Source organism: Somniosus microcephalus, chromosome 30, assembly GCF_052327205.1.
Source record: "Somniosus microcephalus isolate GS21.2 chromosome 30, FLI_Smic_1.0, whole genome shotgun sequence".
Lineage (NCBI taxonomy): Eukaryota > Metazoa > Chordata > Chondrichthyes > Squaliformes > Somniosidae > Somniosus > Somniosus microcephalus.
The window spans coordinates 7,393,307-7,417,289 of NC_141016.1; the positions used below are offsets into that span (position 1 = coordinate 7,393,307).

Genomic DNA, 23,983 nt, shown 5'->3' on the forward strand with positions numbered 1-23,983 from the left:
TTTGGCTCGGTGTCAGTTTCTGTCTAACACACCTCTGTGAAATGCCTTGGAACGTTTTCCTACATTAAGGGTGCACAATCCCCGGGAAATCTACGTAAATTTCCTGGAACACCAAGCGGACTAACTGCATCCAACTATTTCAGTGCCGGATTGAAACCATTGCGCACACAGTTCAAGCAAAAGTTACCAGAAAAAAAACACGATTAAAATAAGCAGACATGAAAACGCACGGGTCAAGTGGCTAAACTATTTTTCTGGGTGTGTGCATTAATCAGCATTGTGCACTAAAACAAAAATCTTCAGGAGAAAAATGGCAAAAGCGGTTTCCTCAAATATTAAAAAGCCTTCGCTCGCAAGAGAACTGCTCTGGAAACTCACCCAGCAGCAACAAAGCCAGAAACTCAAATAATCACCCGAGGAGGGCTGCACTGAACTGCGTTCATGATTCAGATAGCGGACACGCTCAACGCAAGGCTTGGAAAGACAAAGCAGCCCTGCCTTTATTCCTCTCGATACACTGTGTTCACAGCATTTCACTATAATCTCATCCAATTACAGGAAACTCTTTTTTATCCGGCACCGACGGGACCGGCGTGGTGCCAGTTTATCAAAAAGTTCGGATTACAGAGAGGTTTAGTAAAAGGTACGAGAGCTCTGTACATGGCCACAGATTCAAGCATCCCTGTTGCTTAGCAACAGGTGCAGGAACCCTGCCACAAGATCCAGGCTTCCCTGTTGCTTAGCAACAGGTGCAGGAACCCCGTTTACACGGCCACAGATCCAGGAACGGCCACTAATATGAAGTAAAACTTACCTGAACCTACTCCTGAATTTTGCCGGTTAACGGAGATTTCCGGTTATTTAGGTGCCGGTAAATCGAGAGTTTCCTGTATATGAAGAAGCTATTTTTCCCCCCTTCACTCTCCCTCTCCAGCAAGAGACTCTTTTACTGGTATTTTCTCAAAAGAAGTCATTGCACTGCGTGATTCATGAAAAAAATAACGAGTTACCACATAGGGGTGTTGCGAGAGGGGCAAAAAAAGTTAAATTATAAATGGCAAAGCAGACTGGTTTTAAGAAACGGGGAGCAGATAACACACAAGACTACAAAAAGTAACGGTACATCAGTTTTTTTTTTAAAGAGAGCATGCGGACTGGTGTCGGGGAGCTCCAGCCTGGAATCGCAGCCTCAGCATCTGCCATGCAAGCTGTTGAACAGCAGGGCTTCACTGAACACAAGCACAAGACCGAAAGGGAACAAACACGAAATCAAAGAAAAAAAGGTTGGACAGATAATAACCTGTTGTGAAGAGGCAAAGCTTACAGTTTTGGGAACTTCATAGGCTATCTGGGTGGACACACCGCCCATGTCCAGTACACCAGTTGTCCTCTTGCGGACAACAGCCGCCTGGGCCTCAGTGCCAGGAACGTTGACTTCTACGACCGAATCCTTAGCTGTGTGAATTCATGAAATGACAACCAGTTAGATGACGTTTCTTTGTAAGCCTTTGTACAAACATTGCATTATTTACAATGCCCGAGTCGCAGATTGGATTTTATTCCCCCCACACCCCAAATATCCAGTTGTTAAGATCTTTTTGAGTTGCTTCTCCAAGTTTACAGCACTTTTACGCGATGACAGGACCAACACACTGCATTTATATCGACATCTCTCGCCTGAGTCAGAAGGTTGTGGGTTCAAATCCCACTCCAGAGACTTGAGCACAAAATCTAGGCTGACACTCCCAGTGAAGTACTGAGGGAGTGCCGCACTGTCTGAGGTGCCGTCTTTTGAAAGATGCCGTTAAACCGAGGCCCTGTCTGCCCTCTCAAGTGGACTTAAAAGATCCAATGGCACTATTTCAAAGAAGAGCAGGGGAGTTCTCCCCGGTGTCCTGGGGCCAATATTTATCCCTCAACCAACATCACTAAAACAGATTATCTGGTCATTATCACATTGCTGTTTGTGGGAGCTTGCTGTGCGCAAATTGGCTGCCGTGTTTCCTACATTACAACAGTGACTACACTTCAAAAGTATTTCATTGGATGTAAAAAAGAAGACTTGCATTTATATTGCGCCTTTCACGACCACCAGACGTCTCAAAGCGCTTTACAGCCAGAAGAACTTTTGAAGTGGAGTCACTGTTGTAATGTAGGAAATGCAGCAGCCAATTTGCGCACAGCAAGCTCCCACAAACAGCAATGTGATAATGGCCAGATCATCTGTTTTAGTGATGTTGGTTGAGGGATAAATATTGGCCAGAACACCGGGGAGAACCCCCCTGCTCTTCCTCGAAATAGTGCCGTGGGATCTTTTACATCCACCTGAGAGAGCAGACAGGGCCTCAGTTGAACATCTCATCTGAAAGACAGCATCTCCGACAGTGCAGCACCCCCTCAGCACTGCGCTGGAGTGTCAGCCTAGCTTTATGTGCTCCAGTCCGTGGAGTGGGACTTGAACGCACAACATTCTGACTCAGAGGCGAGGGTGCTACCAACTGAGCCACAGCTGACAGTAAAGCACTTTGAAAATGTCCTGGGGTCATGAAAGGTGCTATATAAATGCAAATCTGTCTTTCTAATCAGATGATACTTTGAAAGTCCGTGCAGTACATTTGTATTTTGCAATTCTTGTATCTACAACCGTTTTCTAAAGTTGCTCTGTAGGAAAAATATTTACACTTCCCTTGCCAATACGCTTCAAACATTTCATCAGTGGCAACCTGGAGCTCCCATATAGTTTTCTACGAAGCTTCGAATGCCTGGGAGATCACAATCACTTTGGAGCACTGAACACAATACTCCATTCATGTGGAATCCCTGGGCTAAATTTACGTCTTCACTGCATGGGCGGTAATCTAGTGGAGAGAATCGCCCTGCCCTGTTGGAGTACAGGCCAGACTTTCAGCCCAAGGAGACAAAGGAATTGCAGTTGCGCTCGTTACTAGTATTGCCGCAACTTGATTTCGATCTCTGGGATTTGTTTTCTCTATACTGGCTCAATGAACTATGAAAAACACGAGCATTGGTCGATTAAACAGGAATCAACCCCTTCAATTTGAACTGATGTTAATTCAGGTGGGAGAAGTCACATCGAGTCGACAGCACAGAAACAGGTTCTGACCTTAGCCGTGAGACTATCATGCAGTACCTTACCGAAAGCCTTTTGGAAATCCAAATATATTACATCAAAATTACCCTTGTCTATTCTTTCTGTTTCTTCTTCAAAGGATTCAATAAGTTTGATCAAGCATGACCTTCCCTATTAAAGAAAACTGAGGGGTGACCAGATGAAAGGTCTTCAAGATTATGAAAGTATTTGATTGGGTAGACGTAGAGAAGACGTTTCCACTTGTGGGTGAGACCAGAACTAGGGGCCATCAATATAAGATAGTCACTGATAAATCCAATAGGGAATTCAGGAGAAACTTCTTTACCCAGAGAGTGGTGAGAATGTGGAACTCGCTACCACAGGGAGTGGTTGAAATGAATAGTATAGATGCATTTAAGGGGAAGTTAGATCAACACATGAGGGAGAAAGGAATAGGATACGTTGATAGGGTGAGATGAAGAGGGGTGGGAGGAGGCTCGTGTGGAGCATAAACACCGGCACGGACCAGTTGGGCTAAAGGCCTGTTTCTGGGCTGTAAATACTTTGTAAAATCCATGCTGACTACGCTATTATATTTTCGGCTTCTAGATGTTTTTCTATTACATCTTTGAGTAAAGATTCCATTATCTTCCCTACCACCGACATTAAGCTAACTGGTCCCTGGACTTGTTCGATCTCCCTTTTTCAATACTGGAATAACAACATTAGCTGTCTGCCAGTCCTCTGGCACTATTCCCTTTTCTAATGAATTGTTATACATGTGCAACAGTGCCTCTGCTATCCAAGTTACCCCGTGTTCTAAAACAAAATTGAAGAGGCAGGAAGCATGGCAGAAGCTCAAAGGCTTTCTGACAGAACGGGCCAATTAGTTACACCGCACCCTCAAAAATCCAGCCCGTCAATCACCAGTGTGTCAGTCACAGCCCACTCTGTGACTGTCTGTGTGGAGTTTGCACATTCTCCCCATGTTTGCGTGGGTTTTCTCCGGGTGCTCCGGTTTCCTCCCACAGTCCAAAGATGTGCGGGTTAGGTTGATTGGCCATGATAAAAATTGGCCCTTAGTGTTAGGGGGATTAAATACGTGGGGTTACGGGGATAGGGCTTGGGTGGGATGGCTGTCGGTGTAGGGACCGGGTGCTAGGGTTTGGATGATCAGCCATGATCTCGTTGAATGGCGGAGCAGGCTCAAAGGGCCGAATGGCCTACTCCTGCTCCTATCTTCTATGTTTCTATGTTTCTATGATAAGCCCAGAAGCATAGGTCAAGGCGACACCTTCATATCGGGTTTTACCATTAGTAAGCTAATATATCATCTGTAAATAAAATAATTGTACGAATGCTCAGAGTGCAATAAGATTTTGCATTAAAAAAATCTGCTCATAAATGTTCAGCGATAAAGAAGCACGACTTCACAAAAAGTCTATCAAATCGGACAGAACTGAAACTATTCCTATATTCTTAGTGTTGTACTTGTTCTATCTGCTGAAGATCAATTCATTCTTCCGTGGTTGCTTTCTATTTTACAAACCACTATCTCTTCTGACTGTGCTGACTCCTTGCTGGGGTATAGAATCACACAGCAACGGAGGAGGCCATTCAGCCCATCGTGCCTGGGCCAGCTCTCTGAAAGAGGCGATCCAATTAGTCCCACCCGCCCTGCTCTTTCCCCACAGCCCTGCAAATATTTTCGTTTTAAGTTTATTGCTTTCATTCATTCACAGGATGGGCAATAAATGCTGGCCTTGCCAGCGACGCCCACATCCCATAAAGGAATTTAAAGAATGTGGGGGTCGCTGGCAAGGCCAGCATTTATTGGCCATTCCTAATTGCCCTCGAGAAGGTGGTGGTGAGCCGCCTTCTTGAACTGCTGTGTTCCGTGAGGTGAAGTGAAGGTACTCCCACGGTGCTGTTAAGGAGGGCATTCCAGGATTTTGACCCAATATATCCAATTTGCTTTAGAAAGTTACAACTGAATCTGCATCCACCGCCCTTTCAGGCAGCGCGTTCCATAGAAACATAGAAGATAGGAGCAGGAGTAGGCCATTCGGCCCCTTGAGCCTGCTCCACCATTCAATGAGATCATGGCTGATCATCCAAATTCAGTACCCTGTCCCTGCCTTCTCCCCATATCCCTTGATCCCCTTAGCCTTAAGAAATATATCTAACTCCTTCTTGAATATATTTAATGAATTGGCCTCAACTGTCTTCTGTGGAAGAGAATTCCACAGGTTCACCACTCTCTGGGTGAAGAAATTCCTCCTCATCTCAGTCCTAAATAGCTTACCCCTTATCCTTAGACTGTGATTCCTGGTTCTGGACTCCCCCGCCATCGGGAACAGCCTTCCAGATCGTAACAAATCGCAACGTAAAAATAGTGCCGTGGACACCCATGTCTCTGTCTGGTACCTTGCCCCAGTGGGCATCATTCTTGTGTGACCCTTTGAGTGTTGCCCGGTTAATTGATTATTAGGGGGCACCACAAACCTCCTCCAACGCCCACACATGTCCACTTTCAGGATTGCTTAAAACAAACACCCGGCAGGAGCAGAAACCACCGACGCTCGTCCCTTCACTCACCCTGGGGCACTGAGCGATGTTCTGACCATACCCTGGCCGAGATGAGATGGCCAGGTCTAAACCAGACCCAACAGGGATACACAGCTCAGCTGCTCATGGGCAACGTTCCACCTAATTTTTTTTTTAATGCACGGTCCCTTTAACTGGGTGCGCGGCCCACTCAAAATTTCACGCGTGCGCGGTTCCTTCCCTGTAGAAGCCGGTGAGCGGCCTGCGCAGGACCTCCAGGCCGCTGCGCAGCCACGCAGCTTAGCGGGAGCTCTGCTCACGGAGTAAGCTTGCTGAGCAATGGGTCCAGCCCTATTCTGCGACAGCTTCACCCACGACGTAGCGAGGAGTCAAAATACATTCTTCTAACCCAGGGACCAACGAAGGATTAAACATATTAACTGCGGCATTATAACCAAAACAGCACGTCTTCACTCAAGTGTAAAATATACCACAAATAACAAGGTGCAAAATACATCCTGTAGAAATTTAGCCCCACCCACTCGCTACAATGCATGGATAAATTTTTACCATCACTGATGTGGTCAAATCGTCCCAAGACAAAGTTGATCCCAATCCAAGCATATACTCCTGAAACAATTTAAAGAATACTCGTATTACTTCTTCAGATTTAAAATACACTTGGTTGCAAAAATGCTGAACATTAAATACTACCGCAAACACAAAAAAACCCTATTTACCACTGCGAAGGGTCAGTGACATTTACTCAACATTGTCTCTTTTTGTGAATTAATTGTTTGGACAGCGAGTGCTGATGGCACCATGACTGAAGTTATCGGCAGGAGTTAATGATGCAGATGGTGGGTGGGAACTCAATTCGCACACGTACTTCTAACTTCAAAGTGCCAACCTTTGGCTCAGTGGGCAGCACCCTCGCCTCTGAGTCAGAAGGTTGTGGGTTCGAGTCCCCACTCCAGAGACTTGAGCACAAAAGTCTAGGCTGACACTCCCAGTGCGGTGCCGAGGGAGTGCTGCACTGTCGGAGGTGCCGTCTTTCAGATGAGACGTTAAACTGAGGCCCCGTCTGCCCTCTCAGGTGGACGTAAACGATCCCATGGCACTATTTCGAGGAAAAGCAGAGGAGTTCTGCTTAGTGTCTTGGCAATATTTATCCCTTAACCATTACCACAGGAACAGATGATCTGGTCATGATCTCATTGCTGTTTATGGGATCTTCCTGTGCGCAGATTGGCTGCCGCATTTCCCTCTATTACAAACACTTAAAAAGTACGTCATTGGCTGTAAAGTGCTTTGGGACGTCCCGAGGTCGTGAGAGGCGCTATATAAATGCAAGTTCTTTCATCTCTATCCCTTCTTTTCTCTCTCCCTCACCCTGTCTCTATCTCTTTAGATGTTTTTTTTGTAAAATAATCCTGCTTTTATCGGGAGACTTTGCTGTAGTTTCGGTCACGAGTTCTGTTTGCTGTGATTTGTTGAACCTCGTTGTAAACAGACTCTGTTTGCTGAGTAAACAGACTGCTTGCTGCGAGTCCCGCCCAGCCTCCAGCTCAGTGGCTGACAGCGGTGTCAATACTCACTTTGTTTAACAACATGCAACAGACTGACTGCCAATGTTACAGCCTCCTCCGTTAACAATTATCCAAATGTTCACTGCAAAATGCAAAAAACCATTTGTCTGCCAACTTGTCAATTCGCTTGAAAACTTAGAATTGTTCAACCGGTCTATCTAACGCTACTGTCGGTACGGAATACACACCTTCTTGCTTGCCTGAAATCACCTCTGCATGCGAGTCTGCGAACAGGAAATCAAAGTGCAGCGGGATATCTGTACGGAGATCTTCGAGTATGGCGTTCTGCTGGCTGCCAAACAAACGTTAATGTATGGTCAATACTTGGAATGAAGTTATTCAAACCGTGTGCGGGCAGGAATCAGTGTGTGCTCCCCGCTCCCCTTAATTACATGACTCAGGCACGGCTCAACAGGCCTCTGTTAAAAGTGTCTCAGCGACTACTCTGTGTGTGGGCAATGACTGTTCGCAGGCTATTTGATTGCGGGGGCATCACTGCGGAGCCCAATCTGGTGCTCGCTTGACCTACACAGGGCACTTTCCTGCAGTTGTACAGGGCCTTGGTGAGACCACATCTTGAGTATTGTGTGCAGTTTTGGTCGCCTTATCTGAGGAAGGATGTTCTTGCCATAGAAGGAGTGCAGCGAAGATTCACCAGGCTGATACCTGGGATGGCAGGAATGATGTATGAGGAGAGATTGGGTCGATTGGGCTTGTACTCGCTGGAGTTTAGAAGAATGAGAGGGGATCTCATTGAAACTTATAAAATTCTAACAGGACTGGACAGACTAGATGCAGGAAGGATGTTCCCGATGGCGGGGGAGTCCAGAACCAGGGGTCACAGTCGAAGGATAAGGGGTAAGCCATTTAGGAGAGATGAGGAGGAATTTCTTCACTCAGAGAGTGGTGAACCTGTGGAATTCTCCGCCACAGAAGGCAGTAGAGGCCAATTCATTAAATATATTCAAGAAGGAGTTGGATATATTTCTTGAGGCTAAAGGGATCAAGGGATATGGGGAGAAGGCAGGGACAGGGTACTGAATTTGGATGATCAGCCATGATCGCATTGAATGACGGAGCAGGCTCGAGGGGCCGAATGGCCTGCTCCTGCTCCTATCTTCTATGTTTCCAACGGGCATCACCAGATCGCAACCAAGCGTGGGTTTTTTCCCCACCAACATAACAAGGATATGGAAACCCACTGTATCGCCTCCATCACTACCTGAACTGAAATCAGCAATACGCAATAGAGACGAGGTTCTCAAATTAGAGATATTTCTGCTTTGTATGGAACAGTCCTGCTCGAGTATCAAGACAGCTCAATTGTGTAGAATGGGCCTATATTCTCTGGAGTTTAGAAGAATGAGATGTAATCTCATTGAAACATACAATTCTTAGAGGGCTTGACAGGGTAAATGCGGAGAGACTGTTTCCCCTGGCTGGAGAGTCTAGAACCAGGGGACATAGTCTCAGGATAAGGGGTCGGCCATTTAGGCCTGAGATGAGGAGGAATTTCTTCACTCAGAGGGTTGTGAATCTTTGGAATTCTCTGCCCCAGAGGGCTGTGGAGGCTCAGTCGTTGAGTATATTCGAGGCTGAGAGCGATAGATTTTTGGATACTAAGGGAATCGAGGGATATGGAGGTCGGGCGGGGAAAGTGGAGTTGAGGTTGATGTTCAGCCCTGATCTTATTGAATGGCGGAGCAGGCTCGAGGGGCCGAATGGCCGACTCCTGCTCCTATTTGTTATGCTCTTAATTGCACTGCTATTTAACGTCTGGACCCAGGCTCAGATCCAGCTACAAATCCAGCTCTCCCTTCAGACACAATGTGAATAGAGAGCGGTCGGTTTCGACCAAGGAGCCACTGGATCAATTGCACAGCTCAAAACTCTTAGTTTCAGAATTCGAAATGGCACAGTGGACTGTCTTCTGGAGTTGAGCTTCACTGAAGGGACAGACAAGAGGGAGCTTCTCCCCGTGTTTTCCGGGTTGCCTTCCATTTATCCCATGCTTTACCCGAGCAGGGCACATGCCATCCCGATAGAAGGTTCAAAAACTGCAATGAACATGAGTGCAATATTTACCAGGCGCTTACCCCTGAATTCCCTTTTCCCCGAGAACGTTTCCTCATGGATTGCACCCCCCCCCCCCCCCCCACCGCCCAGGGGCCCATCAGCCTGGGCCAGTGCTGCTTTAAACAGTTCAGCAGATGGGGAGCAGCGACGCAGGCAAACAGAGCCCCCCACCGCCTCCCCAAAGCACCACAGAAGCTTTCCGGCCTCCCCACAGCGGAGCTTGGGGACCCTGTGCTGCTCAGACACAGCGCGTCACGGACTCGGAGCACAACTTTATCCTTGGATTCAACGTGTAAAGCATGTGGATGAGCGCTCGAACTTCGGTTCAATGCTGCAAGGTTTGCTGCCGCCCACACAACAGCAAGACAAGATCTCACGGAAGAAACCAATGTCTCATTGCACAACTCTGAAGGTTTATGAATTGGCGCTGAAGTTATAGAATCAGGAGGAGGACATTCGGCCCATCGTGCCTATGCCAGCTCTTTGAAAGAGCTACCCAATTCGTCCCACTCCCCACTGCTCTTTCCTCATAGCACTGCAATTTTTTTCCTTTTTAAGTATTTATCCAATTCCCTTTTGAAAGTTACTATTGAATCTGCTTCCACCACCCTTTCACGCAGCGCGTTCCAGATCACAACAACTCGCTGCGTAAAAAAAGATTCTCCTGGCTTCTTTGCCAATTATTTTAAATCTGTGCCCTCTGGTTACCGATTCTCCCTATCTACTCTATCAAACCCCCTCGACCAACTTTGGGATGCAGCAGATTTGGCCTTCCTAAGATCTGTAAAATTGATAAAACATTGTAACATAGAAGGTAGGAGCAGGAGTAGGCCATTTGGCCCCTCGAGCCTGCTCTGCCATTTAATGAGATCATGGCTGATCATCCAAACTCAGTACCCTGTTCCTGCCTTCTCCCCATATCCCTTGTTCCCTTTTAGCCTTAAGAAATATATCTAACTCCTTCTTGAATATATTTAATGAATTGGCCTCAACTGCCTTCTGTGGTAGAAAATTCCACAGGTTCACCACTCTCTGGGTGACAGAAAAGTGAGAAACCTTTGCTTGTCTTTTACTTGCCATTTAAATAAAAAAGTTTATTTTCCATTCACAGATACAAGTGACGTTTCAGAACAAGCAAATAACAGCCTAGCTGGGAGCCCACTGTTAATTTGTTTCATGCTTACGAAACATTTAACAAGAAATAAACCCGTGCTGCATTTTTAGCTGTTGCACCAATCCAACAACCTGGTGCCTCCAGCAGCGAAAACAAACCTTGTCCTCTGCCGGTGCCACCGTACTCTCTGAGCGGTTGGCCCAACCCTACGGGACAGCAATGCGATTCGTGCACTGCTGGCCCCAGGGAAGGCCGATAGCTAGGGAGCTGGTGTCGCTACTGCACGTGTGCAGGCTGTTCCCATTGGCTTTGGCGCCGCGTTATAAAGGGACCGATTCCCTGCCCTTTGCTTGCAGTCGCGTATAGAAACATAGAAGCTAGGAGCAGGAGTAGGCCATTCGAGCCTGCTCCGCCATTCAATGAGATCACGGCTGATCATCCAAACTCAGTACCGTCCCTGCCTCCTCCCCATATCCCTTTAGGGATGTGCGAACAGGGAGAATAGAGGCCATGAACAGATCAATACGTGCGCGGTGAAGCACTTAGCTTGTGGCTTCAGTCTCACTTTGCCACTCCACCCAATTGAGCACGTGGAATAATTTTTTCTTTAAAAAATAAAAATAAAAAAGAGTTACTTTTCAGGTAAAATCCTCATCCCTGCAGTGCACAGGATGTATAAAGGAGTCTCTTGGTGTTTAGAATGAGGAATATGGTCTGCAGCAAAATTCAGAAGCGGCGCCAAGTAATCACTAGCTTTCTCTGGTGCGGACGCCAATTCTGAAATACCTGCAGAGAAAATCAGAGAGAGAAATGAAACAAAACTTGTTACAAGCAAACAACTGTGCACAGCATCTATTGCATGAGAATAATACTATTCTAAGCTTTTATCAATTGGTGTCAGCCGTGGCTCAGTGGGCAGCACTCTCGCCCCTGAGTTAGAAGGTTGTGGGTTCAAGTCCCACTCCAGAGACTTCAGCACAAAACTCTAGACTGACACTCCCAGTGCGGTGCTGAGGGAGTGCCGCACTGTCGGAGGTGCCGTCTCTCGGAGGAGACGTTAAACCGAGGCCCCGTCTGCCCTCTCAGGTGGACGTAAAAGATCCCATGGCACTATAGCGAAGAAGAGCGGGGGGAGGAGGAGTTATCCCCGGTGTGCTGGGCTGATATTTATTCCTCAATCAATGTCACTAAAAACAGATTACAGGAAACTTTGGTTTATCCGGAGGTTGTTTGTCCGGAAACCTCGATCTACCGGCAGAAATCAGGAGCTGTTTTGTTAGGTTTTTTTTCTTCTCGTGGCTTTGTTTTCAACAGTCGGGCTCTGGAAAGTCTCTCTGAAGCTGTTGCTAAGCCACAGAGACGCTTCCAAGGTACGGGCCGACTGTTTACAAGCTGTTGCTAAGCAACAGTGTTTGTTGTCAGATACGGAGATGAAAACCTCCGTATGCTTCAACATTAACTTTGTATGTCCGGCAGTTTTGATAGATCGGCAACAGCTCGGTCCCGTCGGTGCCGGATATCACAAAGTTTCCTGTATCTGGTCATTATCACACTGCTGTGTGTGGGAGCTTGCTGTGGGCAAATTGGCTGCCGCGTTTCCTACATTACAACAGTGACTGCACTTCAAAATAGTACTTCATTTGGGACATCCTGAGGTTGTGTAAGACACAATGTAAATGCAAATTTTTCTTTCTTTCAATTGTTTGCTGTAAAATAGACAGTTATCTGTGAGTCCTGCCCGAAGTCCCGCCCCACCTCCACTCATTGGCTGACACAGTGATGTCAACAGACACTCTGGACTTTAAATATTGTTACAGATGCAAACACATCCAGCTGCGCTGCACATACTTACTTTAAAAACATTATAGAAGTGTAGATATTCTGATAGATATGAACCACTGGTGTGGTGTCAGCATACTGTTTTGAACAGGCAAAGATTTGTTAACCAATCATGAGAAATGATTTGGCGCAGGACTATTGAAAAGGCCGAGAATGTGATGGTCAATGTTGCGCCAGAAATATGAACTGCGAACGGGGAATGAAAAAAGTGAAGTAAGTATGGCCTCCTCCCGTGCTGTTATCATTCTATGATCCTGTGCCTGGAAGAGTGTGAAGGCCGTGCGGTGCAAGGAAAATTACTGAACCACGCAGGTTTCACACGCTTCAATGTTACTCAGTCCTTACAGCAAGTTACAGACCACGCAGTTTGGAACGCTGCAAAGACAGCCATCTTGCAAACAGCACTGCGTTTATTGCAGACCAAGACCGTACTTGAAATACAACGTGGAATGACACAGAATGGACAGCACAGAAACAGGCCATCCGGCCCAAGTGGTCCGTGCCGGTGTTTACGTTCCACATGAGCCTCCTCCCACCCCTCTTCATCTAACCCTATGAGCAAAACCTTCCTTTCTCCCTCAGGTGTTTATCTAGCTTCCTTAAATACATCTGTGCTAATCATCTTGTGTCAGCGAGTTCCACGTTCTAATCACTCTCTTGGCAAATAAGTTTCTCCCGAATTCCCTACTGGGTTTATTAGTGACTATCTTATATTTATGGCCCCTGGTTCTGGTCTCGCCCACAAGTGGAAATGTATACGTCTACCCCATCAAACTCTTTCGTAATCTTAAAGACCTCCATCAGGTCACCCCTCAGTCTTCTCTTTTCGAGAGAAAACTAGGCAGGTTGGGGGGGGGGGGGGGGGGGGGGGGGGGAGGCGGTGGAAGGAGGTAGTAAGATGTACAGTGGGAATCCTTAAAAACCATATGCAAATTCTACAGTGGCCGAGCACATTTTGCTACCATGCTGTGTTGCAGTGAGTTTTACAGGCCAGAAAGTCCCAGATTGGTATCAAGGTCCGTGTTGAATTCTCTGATCTCAAGCGAAGCACAGCAGGTGTCAGCAGTCTCGGCTAGGCAAGGAAGAGAACAGCCAGAGTTCCCCAAACTGTCGCTCAATTGCTGTCCGACGACTACTGCTGCTGCAAAGTGCATGCATTTGACTATGATAGGACTCTGTGATGCCCCCCCAGTCAAATAGTATGCCAAAATTCACGGTCCTGCCTCACATACAATAAATGCTGCGATATCCGAGCAAGAGTCAACAGCTTCAAGAGAGAAAGCTGGTATTCAGCTGGACAGTCTGAAGTGTTATTTAACGTTCAGAATGCTTGCACTCTCTCTCTCTCTTTACCTTTACTGGGCAATGGCAGAAAGCTAGCAAATAAGGTCAATTAGCTTGGCCTCAGCTGTACACTTTATGCAGTTTTAAGTCACAAAGTGCCTGTTAATCAAGGGTAATTAACAGGTTCATTTATTTGACTGCTACAGGCACTGAGCCAGAAGACTAATCACAGAAACTTACAGCGCAGAAGGAGGCTATTCGGCCCGCTGTGCCGGCTCTTTGAAAGAGCATTTGCGATTAGTCCCACACCCCCCGCTTCTCGTCCGTAACCCTGTGAGTTCCTCATTCTCACGAACCCGTCCAACTCCCTTTTAAAATTATTGATGGAATCAGCTTCTACCACCTTTACAGGTCGAGCGTACCAGATCCTGACAACTCTGAGTGAAAAACAATTCTCATCTCCCCGCTAGATTTTTTGCCAATGATTTTGAATCTATGACCTCGAGTTATTGACCCATTCGCCAGAGGGAATCGTTTTTTCTACCTCCTCTATCACATGCAAATTTAAACAGCATAAAACTCAAGCCCAGAATTAGACTCCCAACTTAGTTAGTCCACGTCAGGTTTATATTAAAAGGGTACTTATTTTAAAACAGGACGTTACAAGATCTGTTCCTCGCGCAAAGATTAAAAGCAATTACAGGAAACTTTCAATTTACCGGCACCTAAATAACCGGAAATCTCGGTTAACCGGCAAAATTCAGGAGTAGGTTTTACTTCATATTGTACTTGCGTTCCTCCATCTGTTGCTGTGCAAGGGTGTGGCTGCAGCTGTTGCTAAGCTACAGAGACGCTTGGAACTTGTGGCCATTGTTCTGTACTTGTTGCTAAGCAACAGGGTTTGTTCCTTTTATACGGAGCTGTCAGCTCTCCGTACCTTTTACTATAGCGTTCGGTTATCCGAAATTTTTGATGATCCGGCACCACGTCGGTCCCGTCCGTGCCTGATAAAAAAAAAGTTTCCTGTATTTCAATTGATTTGCACCGGGGAGCCTCACCTGGCTTGATCTTCATTACCACAGGCTGTCTGCTCGTGCCCCTCATTTGCCTGATATCAAGCAGATCGTGTGGATTCCCGTTGTGTCTTGGCCAGCAGTACACAAAGAGCCTCGAGCCACTACTTCCGCAGTCGACCACAATGCCATAGTTCAAATAAGGGTTGTTTACATCGGTGGCCTCCATGTCTAACAGCTTGGTAAAGTACCTGTAAGGAGGAGGAGGAGGATCATCAAACAAAGAACTTGCATTTATACAGCGCCGTAGTAAAACGTCCCAAAGCGTTATAAGACAAAATGAGGCACCGAGCCACATAAGGAGATACAGGAAACTTTGTGATATCTGGCACCGATGGGACCGAGCTGTTGCCGTCCCATCAAAACTGCCGGACAAACCAGCGCTAATGTTGAAACATACGGAGATTTTGAGCTCCGTATCTAGCAACAAACCCTGTTGCGTACGCTTCTAAACAGTCGGCCGTACCTTGCAAGCGTCTCTGTAGCTTAGCAACAGCTTCAGCGAGACCTTGCAGAGCCTGACTGGTGAAAAAAAAGCAACGAAAAGAAAAAAAAACTAACGAAACGGCTCCTGATTTTTGCCGGTGGCGCGAACATTCCGGACAGTTAACCTCCAGATAAACCAAAGTTTCCTGTATTAGGGCAGGTGATCAAAAGCTCGACCAAAGGGATAGGTTTTAAGGAGGATTTAAAGGAGGGGAGAGAGAGAGAGAGAGAGAGAGAGAGGTGGTGAGATTTAGGGAGGGAATTCCAGAGCTTGGGGCCCAGGCAGCTGAAGGCACGGCCGTTAAGGGTGGGGCGACAAAAATCAGGGATGCTCAAGAGGCCAGAATTAGAAGAGCGTAGATGTCTCAGGGGGTTGTAGGGCTGGAGGAGGTTACAGAGATAGGGAGGGGGCGAGGACGTAGAGGGGTTTGAAAACTAGGATGAGAATTTTTAAGTCAAGGCGTTGCCGGACCGGGAGCCAATGTAAATTTTTTGAAGATGTAACTGGTAGAATAGATAAGGGAGAACCAGTGGATGTGGTGTATTTGGACTTTCAGACAGCTTTCGATAAGGTCCCGCATAAGAGATTGGCGTGCAAAGTTAAAGCACATAGGATTGGGGGCAAGGTACTGACTTGGATAGAGAACTGGTTGGCAGACAGGAAGCAAAGAGTTGGAATAAACGGGTCTTTTTCCGAGTGGCAGGCTGTGACTAGTGGGGTACCGCAGGGATCGGTGCTAGGACCCCAGCTATTCACAATATATATTAATGATCTAGACGAGGGAACTAGATGTAATATCTCCAAGTTTGCAGACGACACAAAGCTGGGTGGGCGTGTGTGCTGTGAAGAGGATGCAGAGAAACTCCAGTATGATTTGGACAGGTTGGGCGATTGGGCAGATGCAGTATAATGTGGATAAGTGCGAGGTTATCCACTTTGGTGGCAAAAACAGGAAGACAGATTATTATCTGAACAGCAATAGATTGGGAAAAGGGGAAGCGCAACGAGACCTGGGTGTCCTTGTGCACCAGTCGCTGAAGGTAAACATGCAGGTGCAGCAGGCGGTTAAGAAGGCAAATGGTATGTTGGCCTTCATAGCGAGAGGATTCGAGTACAGGAGCAAGGATGTCTTGCTGCAGTTGTACAGGGCCTTGGTGAGACCACACCTTGAGTATTGTGTGCTGTTTTGGTCGCCTTATCTGAGGAAGGATGTTCTTGCCATGGCGGGAGTGCAGCGAAGATTCACCAGACTGATACCTGGGATGGCAGGAATGACGTATGAAGAGAGATTGGTTCGATTGGGCTTATATTCGTTAAGAGTTTAGAAGAATGAGAGGGGATCTAATTGAAACTTATAAAATTCTAACAGGATTGGACAGACTCGATGCAGGAAGGATGTTCCCGATGGCGGGGGAGTCCAGAACCAAGGGTCACAGTCTAAGGATAAGGGGTAAGCCATTTAGGACAGAGATGAGGAGGAATTTCTTCACCCAGAGAGTGGTGAACCTGTGAAATTCTCTACCACAGAAAACAGTTGAGGCCAATTCATTAAATATATTCAAGAAGGAGTTAGATATATTTCTTAAGGCTAAAGGGATCAAGGGATATGAGGAAAAAGCAGGGACAGGGTACTGAATTTGGATGATCAGCCATGATCTCATTAAATGGCAGAGCAGGCTCGAGGGGCCGAATGGCCTACTCCTGCTCCTATCTTCTATGTTTCTATGTAGGTCAGTGAGCACAGGGGGTGATGGGTGAACGGGACTTGGTGCGAGTTAGGACACGGGCAGCGAACACAGGGGTGATGGGTGAACGGGACTTGGTGCGAGTTAGGACACGGGCAGCGAACACAGGGGTGATGGGTGAACGGGACTCGGTGCGAGTTAGGACACGGGTCAGCGAACACAGGGGTGATGGGTGAGCGGGACTTGGTGCGAGTTAGGACATGGGGCAGTGAACACAGGGGTGATGGGTGAACGGGACTCGGTGCGAGTTAGGACACGGGGCAGTGAGCACAGGGGGTGATGGGTGAACGGGAGTCGGTGCGAGTTAGGACACGGGGCAGTGAGCACAGGGGGTGATGGGCGAACGGGAGTCGGTGCGAGTTAGGACACGGGGCAGTGAGCACAGGGGGTGATGGGTGAACGGGAGTCGGTGCGAGTTAGGACACGGGGCAGTGAGCACAGGGGGTGATGGGCGAACGGGACTTGGTGTGAGTTAGGACACGGGGCAGTGAGCACAGGGGGTGATGGGTGAACGGGACTTGGTGCGAGTTAGGACACGGGGCAGTGAGCACAGGGGCAATGGGTGAACGGGACTGGGTGCGAGTTAGGACACGGGGCAGTGAGCACAGGGGGTGATGGGTGAACGGGACTGGGTGTGAGTTAGGACACGGGGCAGTGAGCACAGGGGGTGATGGGTGAACGGGAGTCGGTGCGAGTTAGGACACGGGGCAGTGAGCACAGGGGGTGATGGGTGAACGGGACTTGGTGCGAGTTAGGACACGGGGCAGTGAGCACAGGGGCGATGGGTGAACGGGACTGGGTGCGAGTTAGGACACGGGGCAGTGAGCACAGGGGGTGATGGGTGAACGGGACTGGGTGTGAGTTAGGACACGGGGCAGTGAGCACAGGGGCGATGGGTGAACGGGACTGGGTGCGAGTTAGGACACGGGGCAGTGAGCACAGGGGGTGATGGGTGAACGGGACTTGGTGCGAGTTAGGACACAGGCGGTAGAGTTTTGGATGAGCTCAAGTTTACGAAGGGTGCAAGCTGGGAGGCCGGTCAGGAGAGTGTTGGAATAGTTGAGTCGCGAGGGAACAAAGGCATGGTCAAAGAGTTAGGTTTAAAGGAGGAGAGGTATTAAGAGTGAACAGAATCTGCACCTTGCAATATCACTGTGAGGTGCTGATTTGAAATTGCTTTATCTACTACAGTACCACGTGCTATCGTCGCATTGAGCAATTTCAAGCCCTTCGTCTCATTTCTATATCGTCTGCAAAACTGAAACCAAAAGTTGTTCTGGTCCTTGCTCCAAACAGTAAACCCACTGTTTCTACTTTCAGAGCCTCGCATACCAATACGCTCAGCATTTTCGGTTTTTTAATTTCAGTTTTCCGATATTTCTCTTTTATTCTGAAACCAGTGGTAAAAAGAGGAGCGATTTACATCTATCAGCAAGTGGAAAAAAAACTCAACGCACGTGGTTCTGAAAGTGTACGAGCAATCGCGAGGTGAGGAGTTCAAACCCCAACATGCCACATTGTGAGACTGAAGTCAGTCAATAAATCTTGTAACTTGTGACCTGGCATCAATAAAATCAATGGCCACGGAAGCTGCCAGATTGCTGTAAAAAGGCTCACCAATGTCCTTCAGTGTAGAGGGAGCTTTACTCTGTATCTAACCCGTGCTGTACCTGCCCTGGGAGTGTTTGATGGGACAGTGTAGATGGAGCGTTACTCTGTATCTAACCCGTGCTGTACCTGTCCTGGGAGTGTTTGATGGGACAGTGTAGAGGGAGCGTTACTCTGTATCTAACCCGTGCTGTACCTGCCCTGGGTGTGTTTGATGAGACAGTGTAGAGGGAGCTTTACTCTGTATCTAACCCGTGCTGTACCTGCCCTGGGAGTGTTTGATGGGGACAGTGTAGAGGGAGCTTTACTCTGTATCTAACCCGTGCTGTACCTGCCCCGGGAGTGTTTGATGAGACAGTGTAGAGGGAGCTTTACTCTGTATCTAACCCGTGCTGTACCTGCCCTGGGAGTGTTTGAAGGGACAGTGTAGAGGGAGCTTTACTCTGTATCTAACCCCGTGCTGTACCTGCCCTGGGAGTGTTTGAAGGGACAGTGTAGAAGGAGCTTTACTCTGTATCTAACCCGTGCTGTACCTGTCCTGGGAGTGTTTGAAGGGACAGTGTAGAGGGAGCTTTACTCTGTATCTAACCCCGTGCTGTACCTGCCCTGGGAGTGTTTGATGGGACAGTGTAGAGGGAGCTTTACTCTGTATCTAACCCGTGCTGTACCTGCCCTGGGAGTGTTTGATGGGACAGTGTAGAGGGAGCTTTACTCTGTATCTAACCCGTGCTGTACCTGCCCTGGGAGTGTTTGATGGGACAGTGTAGAGGGAGCTTTACTCTGTATCTAACCCGTGCTGTCCTTGCCCTGGGAGTGTTTGATGGGACAGTGTTGAGGGAGCTTTACTCTGTATCTAACCCGTGCTGTTGCTGCCCTGGGAGTGTTTGATGGGACAGTGTCGAAGGAGCTTTACTCTGTATCTAACTCTACCCAGTCCAGCCCACACACAAGTCCAGTCCCACATCTTAATGCTGCTCTCAGGGCAACTAGCGATGGACAATAAATGCTGCCTTGCCTGCATCACTTACATGCCAAGAACAAACATATATATGTTTATTCATTCATGGGATGTGGGCGTCGCTGGCAAGGCCAATATTTACTGCCCAACCCTAATTAACCTTGAAAAGGTGGTGGTTTTAAAGACCTGTAGATGGTACTGGAAGGGAACACTGTTGGGAGACGGTGGGGGCGGGGGGAAGGAGTTCCAGAGTTTGGAGGACCTGAATTAGAATCAGACAGTGTTCAGTCAGTCTCGATTTCCACACGATGAGGATGTATGTAGGATGAACAGCATTTGAAACCAAACTGAAGCAAGGGGAGTTCAGAGGATCGATACGGGAGCAGTACTGTTAAAACTTTAAACATTCACTCCCTCCACCACCGGCGCACCGTGGCTGCAGTGTGCACCATCTAGCAGATGCACTGCAGCAACTCGCCAAGGCGTCTTCGGCAGCACCTCCCAAACCCGCGGCCTCCACCAGCTAGAAGGACAAGGGCAGCAGGCGCACGGGAACACCATCACTTGCAAGTCCCCCTCCAAGTCACACACCATCCTGACTTGGAAATACATCGGCTGTTCCTTCATCGTCGCTGGGTCAAAATCCTGGAACTCCCTCCCGGACAGCACTGTGGGAGCACCTTCACCACACAGACTGCAGCGGTTCAAGGCGGCGGCTCACCACCACCTTCTCGAGGGCAACTAGGGATGGGCAATAAATGCTGGCCTTGCCAGAGACGCTCACATCCCAGGAACGAATAAAAAAGAAAAAAGAACGGCTGCACATACGCTACCTATCTCCTCTGTCCTGATAGAAACGTCCCCATCGATTCCTATCCAAGACCAGCAAAACGTACAGTAGAGAGACTAAAACGGCGAGCAACGCGACAGCCGTCAACTGCCGAAAGGTGGTGTTGAGAGGACGAGGGCAGGCCGAAGGAGATAAGCTGAAATGCCACGAAGCAGGGAATAAGCAGGAGACGCAGAACCTAAGGAGGAGAAAAGTCGGCCGTCAAAAAAAACCAGCAACATTTCAATGCAGATCACGCTCACCTCACAAATCACAGGCCTTTGCTCGTCAAGTGGCACTTTTCTAAACTGGACCTCAGCAAATAATCACATGGAGCAGTGCCAAGACAAATTCTAAGGTTCACTGTTGCAAGAATATACATTAGCATACAATATGTGTAGCAAATATTATATTACGGTGACCTAACTGCAACTGATTAGATTAACCCATGTCTCACTTTGAAAGATACGGGGTCATAAATATTAAATATTAGTGTCAGCTGTGGCTCAGTGGGCAGCACTCTTGCCTCTTGAGTCAGAAGGTTGTGGGTTCAAGCCCCACACCAGGGACTTGAGCACAAAAATCTAGGCTGACACTCCCAGTGCGGTGCTGAGGGATGCTGCCCTGTCAGAGGTGTGGTATTTCGGATGAGGCGTTAAATCGAGGCCCCGTCTGCTCTCTCAGATGGACGTAAAAGATCCCACAGCACTGAAGAGCAGGGGAGTTCACCCCAGTGTCCTAAGAACATAAGAAATGAGAGCAGGAGTAGGCCGTATGACCCTGCTCCGCCATTCAATAAGATCATGGCTGATCATCGACCTCAACTCCACTTTCCCGCCCAATCTCCATATCCCTTGATTCCCCTAGAGTCCAAAAATCTATCGATCTCAGCCTTGAATATACTCAACGACTGAGCATCCACAGCCCTCTGGGGGAGAATTCCAAAGATTCACAACCCTCTGAGTGAAGAAATTCCACCTCATCTCAGTCTTACATGGCCGATCCCTTATCCTGAGACTATGCCCCCTAGTTCTAGACACTCCAGCCAGGGGAAACAGCCTCTCAGCATTTACCCTGTCAATTCCCCTTCAGAATCTTGTATGTTTCAATGAGATCACCTCTCATTCTTCTAAACTCCAGAGAGTATCGGCCCATTCTACACAATCTCTCCTCATAGGACAACCCTCTCATCCCAGGAATCAATCTAGTGAACCTTCGTTGCACCGCCTCCAAGGCAAGTATATCCTTCCTTAGATAAGGAGACCAGAACTGTGCCCAGTACTCCAGGTGTGGTCTCACCAAGGCCCTGTACAATTGTAGCAAGACTTCATTACTCTTATACTCCAACCCCCTTGCAATAAAGGCCAACATGCCATTTGCCTTCCTCATTGCTTGCTGTACCTGCATGCTAGCTTTCTGTGTTTCTTGCACGAGGACACCCAAATCTCTCTGAACACCAACATTTGAAAGTTTCTCACCATTTAAAAAATATTCTGTTTTTCTATTCTTCCTACCAAAGTGAATAACCTCACATTTCCCTGTATTATACTCCATCTGCCACCTTACTGCCCACTCACTCAGTCTATCTATATCCCTTTGCAGGCTCTTTGTGTTCTCCTCACAGCTTACTGTCACACCTAGCTTTGTATCGTCAGCAAACTTGGATACATTACACTCAGTCCCTTCATCTAGGTCATTAATACAGATTGTAAATAGCTGAGGCCCCCAATACAGTCCTGACCAATGTTTATCCCTCAACTTATCTCAGTGCTGTTTGTGGGAGCTTGCTGTGCACAAATTGGCAGCTGCGTTTCCTACATTACAACGGTGACTACACTTCAAAAATACTTCCATTGGCTGCGCACTTGAGGGCAGCGCACTTTCCCATTAGCATTTATCTTTGGTCAACACGACAGAGTTTATACTTGGACAGTTCCCTTACCTTCCCATGGTAAACAGCTGCTCTGATCACGGAATGATGATGAGAAGAAGTGACGATCTGCCCTCAATAAATCCAAGACACAGCGCACAGCTCTGCCAAGGAGACATTGTTTTCCTGTTCCAACAATAGAAGAAAGGAATCAGCACATTACTTTGCCATATGGTGCAGATGCAGTTACATCTGTTTTCTGTATGACTTTCACAGAATCTTCCCCCAATATTCAGACTCGCTGGCTTCAATTGAACTTGTGGGTCAGTATCACAGCTTCTGTCCGCTTGCCCAATATGCTGCAGGAGAAGTTTCTATTTTGTTGTTCTAAATAAATGAATACTAATTATTTTTAGACAAATATAACTGGCACAAAGGAGGAGGGGAGTGAAATCACACTGAGCAATATTAAGAAGGGACATAGGAACAGGAGTAGGCCATTCAGCCCTTCGAGCCTGTTCCGTCATTCAATTAGATCAGAGCTAATCTGTATCTTAACTCCATCTACCCGCCTTGGTTCCATGACCGTTAATACCCTTGCCTGACAACAATTTGGTAGAAACATCTTAACAGATTTTATGCCTTTCATAATATAGAGAGACTTGCATTTATATAGCGCCTTTCATGACCACCAAACATCCCAAAGCGCTTTCCAGCCAGTGAAGTACTTTTTAAAGTGTAGGCACTGTTGTAATGTAGGAAACACGACAGCCAATTTGCTCACAGCAAGCTCCCACAAACAGCAATGTGATAATGACCCGATCACCTGCTTTAGTGAGGTTGGTTGAGGGATAAATATTGGCCAGGACACCGGAGAGAACTCCCCCTGCTCTTCTTTGAAATAGTGGCCGTGGGCTCTTTTACATCCACCCGAGAGCGCAGACGGGGCCTCGGTTGAACGTCTCATCTGAAAGACGGCACCTCCGACAGTGCAGCGCTGGGACGGTCAGCCTAGACTTTTGTGCTCAAGTCTCTGGAGGGTGACCCACTGAGCACTGGCTGACGCAGAATGAAGCCACTGGCCCCTTGAAATAAAAAGCTGGAAATACACCGAGCTAGCAGCTTAAAATAGGGAAAAAGTTACCTCTGTCAGAAGTTGCTGAAATGTCAAGCTCTGCATTGGCTGTCCAGATGCTGATGGGTGTGCCCTCTTTTTAGCATTTATTTTAAAGCACAAGGTTAAATGGGTTTGTGGTTTTTTTTGCAAATTGTGCCGCCCTCCCTGATGTTTATTTTGCAGGAGGTCTTCCCTGTGCATGCACAGACACAGTGCTGCTGCCACCTGTGTCTTTGTCAGAGCTTCCTACGTGGCTGCCAACCTGGAGCATCTTCACTGCAGGGAGCCGGACCCGCCTCACCGTCCTGGGGATTGGCTCCCGCGGGCCGGACCTTCGCCGGCCGATTGGCTGGCCGGGTCGTCAATCAGCCGAGCCGTGTGTGGACGTCATCGCGCACTCGCACGCACACGCATGCGCGCATCACCGTCGCTAAGGCGGACCGGCGAAGAGTGAGTAAAAGGGAAGGGGCTGGGCCGCGGAAAATGACGGCGTTTTGTCACACACTCACAAAAGAAATAAAACCGGCTAAAAAAAAAATCGCTTCCGAGGTGTCGGTCCTCGTTACTTACCCGCTCATGGTTTGCCGTGGACGGTCCTGTCACTTGGAACAGAACCCGGTGAGAGCGAAAGCCTAACGCCGGTTGACGCGGCAACCGTCTCCGCGCCGACTGAAACCTTTCACCGCACTTCGCGACACTGCCGCCTGTCGGGTGAGTCATGAGGCAGGCGCTGCCCGTGCGGTGCATTGTGGGAGT

General features: G+C 47.9%; 1 protein-coding gene across 4 annotated transcripts in view; it reads right to left on the reverse strand.

Moving 5' to 3' along the window:
* Window positions 1–23,927, reverse strand: part of entpd4 (ectonucleoside triphosphate diphosphohydrolase 4) — a 37,086-nt gene extending 13,159 nt beyond the window's left edge. Inside the window, exons 1-8 of one of the 4 annotated variants that reach the window (XM_085970949.1) lie at window positions 23,798–23,926; window positions 22,183–22,296; window positions 20,245–20,439; window positions 14,599–14,804; window positions 11,053–11,203; window positions 7,416–7,519; window positions 6,209–6,268; window positions 1,325–1,455 (exon numbers count right to left, since the gene is read on the reverse strand). In XM_085970949.1, the coding sequence (XP_085827075.1) occupies window positions 1,325–1,455; window positions 6,209–6,268; window positions 7,416–7,519; window positions 11,053–11,203; window positions 14,599–14,804; window positions 20,245–20,439; window positions 22,183–22,190 (855 nt within the window). In that variant the 5' untranslated portion in view covers window positions 22,191–22,296; window positions 23,798–23,926. Of the gene's footprint in view, window positions 1–1,300; window positions 1,456–6,208; window positions 6,269–7,415; window positions 7,520–11,052; window positions 11,204–14,598; window positions 14,805–20,244; window positions 20,440–22,182; window positions 22,297–23,254; window positions 23,526–23,797 lie in introns of those variants that run through there. The other 3 variants (XM_085970946.1, XM_085970947.1, XM_085970948.1) reach the window with 3 other exon arrangements.
* Between the last annotated feature and the right edge of the window lie 56 nt (window positions 23,928–23,983).